At 43.0% G+C, this 14,953-nt stretch overlaps 1 protein-coding gene across 2 annotated transcripts in view; it reads right to left on the bottom strand.

Annotated features, from left to right (window-relative positions):
• Nucleotides 1–1,881: 1,881 nt before the first annotated feature.
• Nucleotides 1,882–14,953, bottom strand: part of METAP1D (methionyl aminopeptidase type 1D, mitochondrial) — a 96,252-nt gene continuing 83,180 nt past the window's right edge. For both annotated transcript variants that reach the window (XM_062187801.1, XM_062187802.1), the window contains 5 exons: nt 11,551–11,714; nt 4,651–4,748; nt 3,388–3,435; nt 2,407–2,485; nt 1,882–2,304 (listed from right to left, as the gene is read on the bottom strand). In XM_062187801.1, coding sequence (XP_062043785.1) covers nt 2,226–2,304; nt 2,407–2,485; nt 3,388–3,435; nt 4,651–4,748; nt 11,551–11,714 — 468 coding nt within the window. In that variant the 3' untranslated portion in view covers nt 1,882–2,225. The remainder of the gene's footprint in view (nt 2,305–2,406; nt 2,486–3,387; nt 3,436–4,650; nt 4,749–11,550; nt 11,715–14,953) is intronic.

Below are 14,953 nucleotides of genomic sequence, written 5' to 3'. Positions count from 1 at the left end.
TCCTGGGATTGGTGGTTCTGGTGGCGGCAGCCAGACCTAGAACTGGCTGGAATCTCTGTGGCTCTGGGCGAAGTTATGAGCCAGTTCAGCACACAGAGGGTTGGGGAGGCATAGAGGAGGTATTTTTAAAAATCCTTCTAATCTCAACTTCAAAGCAAGTTAAACGGAGTTTGTTCTAAATCAAGTTTGTTTCCGACAGAGCTGCTGATTATTGGCAGATGTGTCTCTCGCTATCTAGATAATAATACATATATATGACTTCAGGTTAGTCACTTAAATAAATGGAATTGTAAACTCATCCCATAAATACCTCCACCTCGAAATAACTGCTGCACAAGCAGCGTTGTTACCCGGCGGTTGGTGAGCTCTTGTGGTCCTAGTAAAGCTATCCTCCGGGAACTTTGCAGTAAGCTGATCTCCAGATAAGATACCAGGCTAATGGTTGCAAGGGGATTGCTCCGGGAGAGAAGTGAAGTCATTCTCCCGCACATATCTCCCAAGGCCTCTCTAGGGGATCTGCTTGCGCCCAGACAGCAGCCTCCGCCACTGCGCCCTGCGGGGCCAATTCCAGAGCACATAAAAATATTTTTTCATGGATACTGTAAATCCTCAACCTCTCCCCTCTTTTCCAGCTTTCAGACCCATTAGCATCAGAATCACTTCTATCCAAAAACCTACATCCCTAGACACAGAGAAGTTGAGCAAAAGGGGTTGGTGGACAATTTAGAGAATCCTGACTTCAGGGAAAAGTGGGGATTTACCACTTTTTCATGCCAGCTCATTGTCCTCCATTTCCCAAATCTTTACACAGGCAGGTGACCCAACAGATGTCATCTGCCCTGGCATCCCTAGGTGGTTACATTTCCTTGATGACCACCGCAAGCTCAAGCTATACTGGGATGAAGACTTTGCAAAACCCCTTTTGGTGGCAAATAGGAGTTGGGACAACTGCTGGCCGCTCAGGCACTGTCAGCTGGACTTGTTCCTGAACTATAACCAGAAGGGGACAGCTTCCCTCCTGAACTGCTAGAGGCCCAATCCCTCCCAACTCTGGTGCCCAAGTGTGACCAGGTCCTGGGGAGCAAGCGCAAGGGAGGGTGCTCCAGGCAGGAACAGGCCTTGGGAGATACAGGGTGCCGCCCTTTGGAGTCTTGCTCCTCATGCAGGTGGGAGCTGCCGAGTTAACTCCTCCAGGCACCCAGGCTTTTGCTCTCAAAGGTGGTCCTATCTCCTCTTGCTGAGATTCCGGGGGTCTCCAGAATGCCTGACCTCCACTGCCCCTGCAGGGCTCAAGCAGTCTGGAGATGGTCATTCTGAGGAGGGCTCCGTTTAGGGACACAGCAGCCCCTCTGAGAGGTCCCATCTGGGCGAAGGCGACTGGGGCTTGAATTCCTTACTCAACAGTCTGGCTTGTGCACAGTGGGATTGAGACGGAGGGGAGGAGGTTCTCACACTTGACCTCTGGGATGGCTCCCATGGCTGGGTGCAGGCCCTGAAGGACCGGTTGTGCCCGCCCAGGAAAGTCACGTTTCTGGATTGGTAAAAGCTATGAAGGGCCAGGCCCAGGGTCCACAGCCAAGTAAATGTTTGTAACAGAAGACTCGGTCCGTTTGCGGGATGATCTTTTCACCACAAAGCCCCAATGAAGGGGAATGAAGGGAAAGGCCAGGGGTTGAGAGCAGGTGCTGGCCTCTGGCTGCACCCTCGGGGTCGCCAATGTGAGACGGGAGGAGGAAAAAAAAAGCCTTTACAAGAATTCGCAGCTAACGGTCAGGTTCGGGTTTTTTCTTTCTGGTAGTGTAAAAGTTATGAGACCTCCAAACTAACCACCGACCCTCTCCCCCTTGTAACTCAGAGATGTAAGGCGCGCAGACACACGTGTTTAAAAGGGCTTTTTACTCGGCAGAAAAGGACAAGGCAAAGGGAAAAATGCTTCCCCCTGAGACCCCGGTCTCCCAAAGGAGAGAGTCCCCATTCCCCCTCCAGAGGCGTTTGCCGCGCTGGGGAGCCGAGCCTGGGGTGCAGCGTCTCGGTTCCGCAAGCCCAGACCCGGCGGGGCTGGCGGGCTGAGTCCCCGGCGGCTGCCGGTCGCCACTGCGCTTCGGCAGGACGCCGCGGGGTGCCGGGTCGGTGGCGGCGCGGGCCGCCGGTGCTCTACTCCTCATCTGAGTTCCAGCTGGAAGGCGGAGAAGGGCGCCTGGCCTTTGCACCCCGCGGGCTGCGCCTCAGGCCTCGTGGGGCAGTTTGGTGAGGACCTGCGCGCCCCGCGACGTGATGAGCACCGTGTGCTCGAACTGGGCGGACCTGAAACACAAGGGGCGGCGGTCAGCAGGGGTCCGCCCGCGCCGTCGGGCCGGTCTCCCCTTCCCGCATAGTTTGAAGGCAGTAGGGCAGGAAACAAACCACCTTTGATTGTCCAGGGAGACCGCAGTCCATCCGTCCTCCAGGACTTTAAATTCAGGGGATCCCTCGGTGATGATTGGCTCTGCAAGAGGCAAAATATTTACTGCAGTGACCTCATCAGCCTCTTGTCAAACATTGTCTCTGCTGATTATCAGAAAAGAGAATAGGCAAGTCTCCCCCTCCCGCCCCCCCCCCCCCCCCGCGCCCCTCAAGAGCTTCCCCCACAGGTTGGCGTTGTCATCCTGAGCGGGCTGGTAATTGATGCCGCGTACGACAAACCAGACGGTGCAAAGACGAAACGCCACGGTGTGGAAAAATGTAGAAAGTTGCCTAGTTCGTGAATTTTTTTTTTTTTTTTTTTTTTTAGAGAAAGAAGGGCATTTTAATCAAGGTTTAATTAGGACCCTGTGGATAATAACCACCCCAACACCAGTCCCTCTTATTATAAATACCAGTCGGTTTTTAAAAATATTTGAATTTTTAAAACATGTTCAAAATGTTCATTAATCAGCAAATAACAATTTTCTTATTTCACTCTAATTGCTTCTCCATTAAGCCCCACAGTCAGAAATCCAATGCATTCAGGGCCCTAGGTGACTGGAATTTGGTGGTGACAGCAGTCACGCCATCAGACTTCTGTCAAACCCGAGCCAGAGAGCACGTGCCGCTCGCTGACAGGGCGCAAGGGACACATTGCCTCTAGTTACTGGGTGTTAATGAAAAAAGGCAAACCAAAACAAAACACAAAAAAACCCAAACGCCACATTACACGGGTAACGGAATTAGAGGTTGGGCTGCTGGTCTCCTAAATGTGTCAGTAAGTATCTGATTTAGGAAGACGGGCTGAGGATGTTGTTTAATCAGATTTACTATGCATCCGAATTATTTCATTATGCTGATTGGCTTTATTAGTCCTTCCCGGGGCCTGCCGGGCCCAGGCCAGCACCTCGGCTTCCGCTCTAGAAAGAGGGGTCCCAGCATTACCTATGGTGAACACCATGCCTTCCTCCATGGGGAGATCATTGTCATTCGCTGTGAACAGAGAACACAGGAGCGGGTGAGAGCAGGAGGAAGGCTGTGAGAACCAGAACTGGGGGGAGGCTGCTTAAAAAAGTGGCCCCCGGGGTATTATTGTTCTGGGGGGTCAAGAAGAGGCTTCTAGAGTTCTGAGTGGTGACAGGGGGCAAACAGAGCCCCTGGGCCTCAGTCTTGGCATTTTCTGTGCTGTGGGCAGAGGACTCCCCCACTACACACACACCTGGAAGTCCACCAAGGCCTGGCAGGGGCAGCCTGGGTGGTTTAGACAGCTCTGGGGTGGCCTCCCCCACTGCCATGGTCCCCCAGGCCACCTGTTGCCAGGTCTCCTGGCCTCACTGAATTGCAGGCCTTGCTCCCACCCCACCCCAAAGAAAAAAAAATCTTGGGAAAGGATGCAAAGAGAGGACAAGCATCCTCGGGTGCCAGCTGAAGCAGGAGCTCCAGGCACCGCTGCTGGGTGGGGCACAGGGCTCACTGGCTCCTTGTGCACGCTCACCTGGATCTTCTCTGAGCTGCCTCTTTGAAGGGAGTCCTGGCCTGCCTAGCCCACCCCAAATGCAAAAGTCCAGGCCCCAGAACCAACTCTCTGGTCCCTGTCCAGGTGTGCGGCCCCTGTGGGGGTGCCCCGCTGAGCTGCCGCCTAGCCTAGCTCAAATCCTCCCACCCTTTCAGGCCCTGAGGTCCCATTGTGGGGTGAACACCCAGGCAGTGCCAAACAGAAGGCTTTGGGGAAGAGTGGGCATAATCTAGGAACCGCTGCAGAGTACACGCTGCGAACGACATCAGCTGTCAACGCTGTGCAAGATGTAATGAAGTTTAACCACAACAGTCAGCGGTTAGAAGAGGGGGTAGGAAAAGAAAAACAGCAAACAGTCATGTGTGCATGCTGCTGCGACATTGATGCAATGGCGTTTTGTGTCTAGTAACTTTTTCTAGACAAATATCTCTTGTGCCTTCCAGCTATGCACCCCTCGGGAAAAGACAAAGAGAAAATAAACCTTATTTTGGGAATGAAACTGCTGGGCTTTAATCCAGTAACTTAGTGATGTGCTGGTAAAAATTAAGCGAGCCCCCCGCCTCACCCCCTGTACACACACAGACACACACTCTGATGACGATGTAATTTCAAAGTTAGAGGACAAGCTTAAGGAGTAAAACTGCCTTATTCTGACCCCATTCTATAAACAGTTTCCAAATTAACTTCCTTACCATGATGCCAAATTTCTGGATGTCCATGAAAGTATGATCCTATTCCATGGCCCACAAAATGCGGACAGACTTGCAAACCATGCTGCTGAGTTATACGGCTTTAGAAGTAGCAAAAAAACCAATTTTTTTTAAAGTTAAAGTACATAGGTTTTTAATGCATACTAAGATAAAACAAAGTACTTTAAAATTGTCTCTGAAAAAGAAAAAAATCAGTTATGCTTAGCATCAGATGATAACATCCATCTGTTTTCTTTATGCTGATGTAATTTTACTTTTTGTAGTTGCTTGTAACAACCCCCTTTGGATACAGGAAGAAAGAAGGTTATGTATCTAACACAGCTGTTTGAGTTATTTACCTTAGTATAGCATTCAAACAAGGTCACTTTTAGATAGCATGTAAGTATACACAGCAGTATAGATTGTTATATGTGTGTGCATATAATACAAGTCATACAAAGCCACCTTTCATAAAAATTGCTACTGATTCAGTATCCAACTAGAAGGAAAACATTAAAATCAAGGACTATGACTTTCCACTTCTGTGGTTCCCTTTATTCCGATTTATGTCAAAATCATCATGCATTTCACAAACATATTCACACGGAAGATGAGATCTGCTGGTCAATATTCTTGAAACACTCCAAAACTTTGTGATAATTTGGGAGCCGCTCAAACCCTACACCATTACATTTATCAAGAATGCTTTTTAATCACTATGACGCTCAAGAGAAGCTGCTGTTGTGATTCCTAATTCCTTGTTTAAAAATGTTTTTTACTGTATTTATTTGAGAGGCAAAGAGATCAGGAGAGAGAGAGAGAGAGAGAGAGAGAGAGAGAGAGAGAGCGAGCGCCCATACACTGGTTCACTCCCCAAAAGCCCAGCAGAAACTGTCAGGACTCAAACCCAGCCACCTGGGTATGGGACACAGGGGTCCCAACTCCTATCTCTTAACAGCTAAGCCAAATGCCCACTCCTAATTCTCAATGCTTCCTGGTTACTTCTATATGCAAATACTTCGAGTTCCATCTATCCTGTGTAAAGTAAATCTAGCACATTGCATCCAACCCTGAAATTCTCAACTTCCAGGTAGAAATGATATTGTTGAAATTGGGTGAATGCTGTTACTTCTGGGAGCACCACGCCGACAAGAACAAATACCATTTTAATGATTTATATTTTCACGTGGATGAGGGCATTATGTCCCGAAACCCCACCACAGTGATGGAGTGGGATTTACAGGACTACTAGTTCAATTCTTAACAAAACCAAAGTTTTTACATCTGAAACTAGAGTTGCCAACAGACTGCAGGTTTAATTTAACATGAACCCAAAGGCTTTTAGCCAGCATCTTCAGGGATATTTATGTTTACACACTTGTTTTAAGACTTTTTTTTTTTAACCATCTCCGGACTTGTAATAGATATTCACTGAGACCAGGATGTCACTGCAACCAGCACAGGGGCAGCCTCGCATTCAGATTTCATTTCAAGGTAACTGACAGCGCAGAAACAGGTGAGCTAGTCAGGAACTGAGGACAGTTACCGTAAGTCAATACTGTTACGTCTTAAGTTGTGCTATTTAGTTATGGTTATTTCTGAGGGACTTCGGCCTTTGGGCAGGAGGTATAATATTAATATCTTTTCCAAAGCACTTGTGCTACATAGTTTCTGAATAGACACTGAGGGTAGAAAAGAGATGACGGATAAGGCATAATAATCTAGGTTGTTTGTTTTTTTTTAAGATCCTACCTAAACCTGTAAATTATGTAAATCCAATCTTGATAAACCTGTGATCTGAACAGCATTCAATATAAACTATTCTCCTATAAAAAAATCTAGTTTCTTTCTTCTTCTTTTTTTTAAAGGATCCAACTGATTGGCAGGCATCACGGCCACATCTTAAACGTGTGTGACAACGGCGATCTTCATTTTAATTTCCGATGAGAGCAGAGGAAGAAAGCCCACTCTGGAAAAACACTTGGGGTCCCTCCCCCCATCATACCTCTCACTCCTCTTCATAAAAGCAGCTGTGCAATTACTAGGCGGCTAAAGATAGCTGAGTGCATTCTCCGACAACAATTGCCTCCCTGGGTCCTCCTGGAACTTCCGGCCACAGGAGTGCCACAGAATGCATGTGTCAAGAATGTAGATGTTAGAGGGTTTCAGGCCGGGTGGAGCAGGGAAGGAGAGGCCACAGCTCCCAGGTTCTTGCGGAATCCCTTGGCAGGGCTCAGTCCTAGAGGCTCAGTCTGTGCACTTCCCTCTGCTTTTGCACTAGCAGTTGGTTTTTAACAAATACTACTGGGGCCAAATGGACTAGCATCTCATGAATGTTCCCAACCACTGTTTAAAAGCATGCCTCTTCTATTACTCCGGGATCCACGGTGAGCAGGAGCTTTACCTGATTGCAGGGTTGAAATCCGACTTCACAAAGACCATCCAAATGACTTGTAGTGGCAAATTCCTCTGCTCTCAGCACACAGCAGATGCTGGTAAAAGTGGCTGTGGCCTGGGAAGGTGGCGCATGGATCTGCCTCTTGGCGGGTGTCTTGGGAACAAGGGAAATCGCGGGGCAGGTAGCAGTGACCCGAAGGGCCACGATGGCTGCCGGCCACCAGATGCCACCCGGCCGCGACTTGTTTCTGATCTCAAGAATTTTCTTGTCCTGCGTATCTCACCTGCCTCTTTGCTGAAGTCTCCTCTTCTGTATTTCTCTAAAAATCCTTTAAGACAGAGGGACACCTACCCGTGAGCCCAGGCCTGTTTAGGGTTGGAAGCCCTTTTGGAGGGACGTCTGCAGAGGGAGCGGTGGAAGCAGGTGTGTAAAGGCTGCCCATGAACTTGCTTTCCAGTGCTACCCTAGTATCACAGCTCGTGTTCCAGCTGGTGAGGATCGTGGGAGAGAATTCTCCTTTAAGGAGTTGTATATCCTGTGATCATTTCTGGCAGTTTAATTCCCGTTTATGAGACAGTTATATGCCACTCTAGTGTTTTCTAGATAAATTAAATTTCTTAATCCATTTCGAGTACTTTTTATAACTAAAAATACATTCCCCAAGAGGGCAGAGGAGTACTATGTTTAAGCCCATGCTCTTATAAAGAAATCAAAGTATACAGGGAAATAGTTTTGTGACATTTTCACATGAATCCTATGAACAAGACTGATCTTCACATGCGGATCTCAAATGACACCTGACTTGATAAGTTAGGGGCTTTACTTTAATCCTTCCAGATTTTTATTTTCAGCAGTGTTCTCTGAATGAAGGAATACCAAACCCAGGGATTCCCTTTGGTGACAAGGAATGCTCAAGTACAATTAGTAATATTTTTGAGAGCCGACAACTGTTTTCCAAAAGAATGGTACTTTTTCGTTTGTTGGTTTCAAACTGGATCACAAATTGCTGTGTTTTTCTTATAATAGTGCTGAACTTTTATTTGAGGTTTTTTGTTTCTGAAAAGCAGACATGATGGACTGAAATAAAAGATAATTTATTGCAGTGCTTACTTTCACGTGCAGAGAGAAGCAGCGTAATTGTAATTTACAGTAGCTGTCAAGAAAAATCCATCACAGATGACATTAAAATGACTTATTTTGCCTGAGCCACTTATTGTTTAAATGTGCATAATCTAATAGAGATTGTTTTTAGAAATCTGCTTGGTATTGTTCTAAATTAATATCAAAACATACACTTATGAATTAAACATTAAAAACCATTTATTGATACCCTTATCATGACATTTACAACTATAAGTTTAAATTATTTTTGATTCAATTGCCACATATTTGTGATGCACGATTCTGCACATTCATCATGTTCTCATGTGTTCAGACCATATAATCCAGGGGCAGCAACAAAAAGATGGCTTTGGAAACATCTGAGAGCAGACGAGGCAGCGTGAGCATACTCGCACCAGGACCTAAGAACACGGGGCGCCCCTCGCAAAGCAGAAGGGCCCCCAGAGAACTCTTCCACTACATCCCTGTAGCCGATGTCTCTTCACAGACATCACTCTGTTCTTTAGGCCTCAGAGGGGGATTTCAAAATTTCCTATAGCAATCTGGGGCTTTTTTGGTAACACGACCCTCGCGTAAGATGCACTAGGAATGTTCTTTTCCTCGTGGAACAGTAGAGGGAGGCTATGCGAAAGATGGGGAATATCTTAAAATAAATGAGATCAAATTGAAAGGTGTTTGTAAACCTTTGGTCTGCAATGATTTCAGTACTTATGGCTTCAAGGTGGATATCGTTTCTTTATTTCTTCCCTTAAGATTTTGCCTGAATGAGAAAAGGCACAATAGATGTCCAGAACCACTGCTCTCGCACATCAGACCAAACATTTTTAGAATCGGGGTCAGCTTCCTCCCCAGCAGCAGACAGAAACCATCTAAATAATGCAATGTATTAGGGGGAAAGGAAAAAGTTCATTGTCTGTTATGTTCCACATAGTTTTCTAAGTGCAGTTGTTGGGAATGATCTGGTTTTCAAAGGAGCTTATGCATGCAAATTCATACTCTGTGAAAAGTGACCTTTGCATCCAGATAGCTAAAATCCAATGTCACTTTCAATTCTACTCTTCTTCTTCTTCTTCTTTTTTTTATGTAGCTAGAATTAATGCAGTGCATATGTAATGAGATGCATTATCCTGCATGGAGATTTATCAGATTTTCCAACTGAATGCTATGCTTTGCTAGTTCGAGCTGGAGTTCACCTGCATGTTGGTGTGGCGTGTGGCTCTTTTTTGTAAAGAGTTAAGTCGTACACAAAAAAAGGGAACAAAGGTCAGCACCCAGCCGCCACTTGAATGTGAGATTTTTCTTTTTATTCCCCTTGATGTATACTAGCCTCTGTGTTATTAGTCTTAATGATGGAAAATTGTAGTGTTGATACAAATCTTTTTTTCAAAGTAGTAGGCGGGAGCTCCATTTGTTAGTAAGTTTTTTTTGTGACTAAAAGCCACGGACAGTACATTTATGTAGCAGTAAAAGGCCTAGATGCTCTTTCCATAGCAGAGCTAATTATTCCTACTGTGACCTTACTGATCTAGCCTGTTCCTAGCGCAGCTCATCTGCACGCCTGTCCCTCTGTGTAGATGGTGTCAGAGAATATGAAAAACCCTATAATGAAACCATTTTCATGATGGAGAAAGGCTACTGGAGTTGCACTTGCTACAAAGAGGCTCAATTATATGAGTAATTGTGATAATTTTCTACATTCATAGCCTTCAATGGGGAAAAAAGAACGAGAGCCACAAAGGAAAATTACTTTAACAAGAAAGTACAGAGAGTAAAAATGGAAGAAGAGACAAAAAGGGGAAAAAATAACCAGAAAAAAAGTTTAAAAAATAGATCTGGAGGGAGGAATAGCGAGACAGGGAGAACAACAGAAATGCTCAAAAGCCCATGTGCAGCTGTGGTGCACAATTAAATTGAATTTTTTTTTCCTGCAGTTGATGAATGTGACTACTGCAAATGTGCCTCTGTAGTTAGCTATCATTTGTTGTTCCGTGACAGGAAAAGGATAATTACCTCTCAGAGAGAATCAAAGGCTGACATGCCCTTTAGACACAGCCATGAATGCAGAGCTCCACAGAATGCTTGAATAAGAATCCAGTGTTCTCTGCCCCCTTCCACTGAAGAACAAATTTTGTTAAAATGCAAGAGCACCACCAGTAAATTTGTTGAACCCTAGGTGTTCAAAAATACGAGGTGCATCTATCGACTCATCCCATTTGCAAAAATAAAACTGCATTTTGAATTCATTTCTATTATATTCATGGACAGTAAGATAGTGAGATATGCATTAAATTTCTTTTCCCAGTAGGGGTCTGATTCAACATTTCCTATGAAAGAACAGAGAGACACTATCCTTTTTTCCCAGGCTAGTTAGCCTATAATTTAAAACTGTCAAAAACACAATTTTGTTCAAAGTCTTCAATAAAAGCTTCTCAGATATAACCCAAAGAGATTTTACTAAAGTTTGATTCCGACACTGTTACAATATTTTTAAAGCCATAAATACATTTAGCTGATATTTTACTGCCTTTTTGCTTAAAGTATTTGAAGGCGTGCAAAGGAAAAAGGCAGCATCTTTTCAAGGTGACTAGCCTGCCATCCTTCAGACAAATGGGAAGTATTCAGTGGTGTATATTAATGAGGACAGAACTTTAAAGGGTACCAATGTGATCATCTTTAACAAAATGTACTACTTTTCAATGAAAACACCTACTTTGCCTGTCTATTTCAAAACAGTGAAGGGTAGAAAAAAAGACCTAAAAGTAGGTGACAAAGAAGAGTCTTGAATTCGGAAAACACACACACTCAGAAAGCAAACACAGAACAAACACTGTGCAGAAAACAAACAATGGTTTATAGGGAAAATGAACCAGACAACAAAAAAAGACAGTGGGCCACAAGCTATTTGCTAATCTACGGATTTGGAAGGTAAGGCTTGCTGGAGCTAACACGTTTCTTCTTTGTATCACAAGAGTACATTCCACTTCACTCCCTGATAAAATTCAGCTGTTCTGCTGTCTCCTGCGACAAGGGGTTGGGAAGCTCATCCTCTGCTTAGGCACTTCCTTCTGTCTGTGCCGTGCTTTTGAGAAAGGCACACCACACACCAATGCGTCAAGCTAAAACAAACGCAACCCTATAAATATTGCTTGCCCCTCCAGTAAGTTTCTTTGCTGACCCTGCTATAATTCACTTTTTTAAAATCTTTTTTTTTTTTTTCTTCCCCCAACCCAGGGAACAACACTGCAGCCTGGCAGTTCACATACTGATATCAGACTGAAATGATGGTTTGGAATCACAAAACATGTCATCAGCTTTAAACCAAGCCACCAATAACCTTTGTACCACTTGCCAACCCTCCCTTTACCTGTCAGTGCAAGGCTTACCTGATTGTGTTTCCAATTACAGAGAAGGGAGCCCCCGCTCTGCAGGCTGCAATTGCTTCATCTCTACACCTCCTGGCAACCTCCACTAACTTTTTACCACAGTCATCCACATCGCCCACCAAAAATGTCTCAGAGGTGTCTCCGTGGTAGCCGTTGAAATAGACCTAAACACAGGCAGACATTTTACAATGCGTCCTTGTTTGAAAATCTACTCTCCTAAGTATACATTGCGTTCATGTGTGTCCTCAGTAGTTTCGTGGGTTTTTCTCCTTCCAGAATTACTCTCAAATCTGCCTATTAAAAAGGAAGAAACAGATACTCTGGAACCTTGAAGAAACTGAAGAGGAAGACAGCGAATGATATTACTGCAAAATTTAAAAACAAGTGATTAACATGGCTACTTCAGTATTACTATTGAAATATTTTGGTTCTGCACTTTATTCCTGAGAAGACAAAAGTGTATATGAAAAAAATTAGGTACCAAAGACATTGACCTATAATTTCCATAACAGATGTAGAGAACTAAGACATATTTAACATAGTGAAAAGTTTCTTCAGGCTCATGAAGATTTGCGTGGTCTTTTATTTGCCAGTTCTCTACTGGGAAATGATATGTAATGACAAGAAGAAATAAGACAAGTATGTCAATAGAGGAGAATTTTGTTCAAAGAACTGAAATGGTTCAATACAGCAATGAAACATGTTCTAGGAAAATCCTATGTTCAGAAGTGAAATCTTAATGAAACATTCCAGATAGCAGAATGTTAACAGAAAACACTAGGGAAGGATTTTTTTGGGGGAAGAATTAGAATATTAAAAAAACAAGTTTAAGAGTAAAAATATAGAAAATGTAATTTTATCAGTCTTCAATGATTCAGAAGCCCTGTAGGATCCTGAAAGGCACCACATTCAATATGAAAAAAAATCAATGATTACCAAACACCATAATACATACAGAAGGCAGAGCAGATTGCTTGAATACTGATCCCTAGATGCAGCACAGAATTTGCTATTTTGCATAAATTTGTCTTGCCTAATAATTTCTCAGATTTCTTTTTCTCATAAAGCAGAATGTAAAAATTGTTGTAAAAAAGATATCGATGTGAGCTTTCTGTGAATTCTGATATTGAACTAATGTCTTAAATCTGTACACTATTCTGCATTTTAAGAACGCTCTCCCACATTGAATTGTCTTCATTGGATCTTCACCTTGTGAGTCAGGAGACTAAGGCACAGACAAGTAACTTGTCGAAAGTTAGTGGCAGAACACGGAGGTAGACCCTGGTTCATAGAGCAGGTTTTCTCTGCCACAGCAAATTAGCTTGAGTACCTGGCAAGACAGTAGTATTTTATACACTCATTCCACTCACAGTCCTTTGCAGTTTAGAAAACTGTTCCGATTTTATATACAGAAAAATAAAATTTGGTAATAGAAGAGCAATTATCAAGAAAATTTGTAGCTGTGAATGTTTGTGTAGCTGCTATTTACGTAAAACGTATTTTAAAAAGTCTGTCTTTTTATATTACTTTTTTGGAGCTTTGAAAAATGACTACTTGGAAGATTTAATGTATACGGAAATATAATACTTTTGAAGTCTGTGGTAGTCATCTATATCTACTGTTTGTACCTATTCTCTTATTAACAACTCTGTGTTTAATTTAAAAAGTATTCATTGTTAAAATTTATTTGAAAGGAAGAGAGACAGAGACAGAGATGAAGAGACAGAGACAGAGATATTTCATCCTGGTTCATTCTCCAAATGCTTTCAACAGTTGGGGCTGAACCAGGCTGAAGCTGAGAGCCTGGAACTTGATCTGAGTCTCCTACTGGGTGGCAGGAACCCCCACATGTATGCAGGCCATCACCTGCTGCCTCCCAAGATACACATTAGCAGGAAGCTAGAACTGGCCTTCAATGTGGTATGCAGGCCTCCCAAGCAGCATTTTAAACTGCACCCAATGCTGCCCCCTGTAATTCATTTATTTAACAAATACTTACTGAAGAAGTATTATGGGTATCTCATTGTGTTTTGCAAAAACCATTCAACTTTCAAGAGGGAAAGAAGTCTAGGTGCTTATACTGCATACTCGACATAAACAACCATAAAATACAATGAGTACTTTCCCACAAAAGTACAGGATGTGATCACAGAGTCATCCATTCAATGAAAAATTTCATAGGAACAGAATTTGATAAGGAACTGACTTGTATGTTTCCCAGATCCCTTCACATTTCTAGATACTTAAAAGTATGTCACTTTGTTTTACGGCTTTTGTAACTGCTATAATCATTTGAATGTTGAAAATGAAATTGTTTATTAGAAGTCTTCAGGAAACTTAGAAAAGGAATATGAGTAGAATATTTTCTTTGGACATATTGAAAATAGTAGGGCAGAGTATGCTGATTTCATTCAAAGCAGTAAAATTCTACTAGAGGGCGATTAGATGAGATAATAAATGTAAAACCCTAATGTCAGGTATAATCCAAAGTAAAAGTGTATCATGAACAAGACTTGACTTCAGGTACACTTCATAAAATGCCTCTTTCAACATGATTTTGAGATGGAAAGATACCAAGAGGATCTATATAGAGAGCAAATGCTCAAGTATTCTAAGTAGGACAAAATGATACAGGAAATAGTATAGCAATAAAAGGATCTTTGGCTATATCCTCACACAAATTTATGTGAAGAAAAAAATCTTAAACTAATTCAAACAACTAAAAATCTGACCGAATTCAACTACTGGATGCCTATTTCTACCTTATTCCCACTCTTAACTAAGTTTCATGGTCTGTATACAAAATAACTATTATTGAGACTACTTCCTCATTAATAGAAACTGAATGTTGTCCACCGCAACTAGCATTCATCAGATGTTTAAATTTTATTTATTTATTTAAAATGTATTGGGTATTCACCAGATGTGCAGAATTTATTTACAATCTATAGAATTAAAGGAAGCGTTACAAATAAAATTTTTTAAAAGAACATGAGTACATATAATTTAAGTCTGAGAATAGTGAAAGGCTAAGAAAACCAGAACAGATTAGCTTATACAATTTGGAGTCCCTATGTTAAATTACTTGGGCTTGTTATTTAAAATTTCTATTAACCATTTGGTGAAAACTGACGATCACAGAGAAAACTACTCTGTTTGCATGCCTGGCGCTCAAGGTTCTCTAGACCAGAAATGGAACATGATGTTACCTTCAGGGATTTTAATAAATCTAGGGAACACTGCTAGCAAAAGAGTTGCTGTCCAAATAGACTGACACACACAGGCCAATGTAGCCCCTAATGACAGAGTAAGATAATGACAGGCCCCACTCAAAATCAGCAGGAAGAGGAAGATCAATCTTGGCAGAGTGAAGGAAAAATGCTGGCTTTCTTCGTGTTAGCTC

The sequence above is a fragment of the Lepus europaeus genome, chromosome 1 (genome assembly GCF_033115175.1).
Source record: "Lepus europaeus isolate LE1 chromosome 1, mLepTim1.pri, whole genome shotgun sequence".
Lineage (NCBI taxonomy): Eukaryota > Metazoa > Chordata > Mammalia > Lagomorpha > Leporidae > Lepus > Lepus europaeus.
Note: the sequence above shows the minus strand (reverse complement) of the source record. Positions and strands in the feature narration are given on the sequence as shown.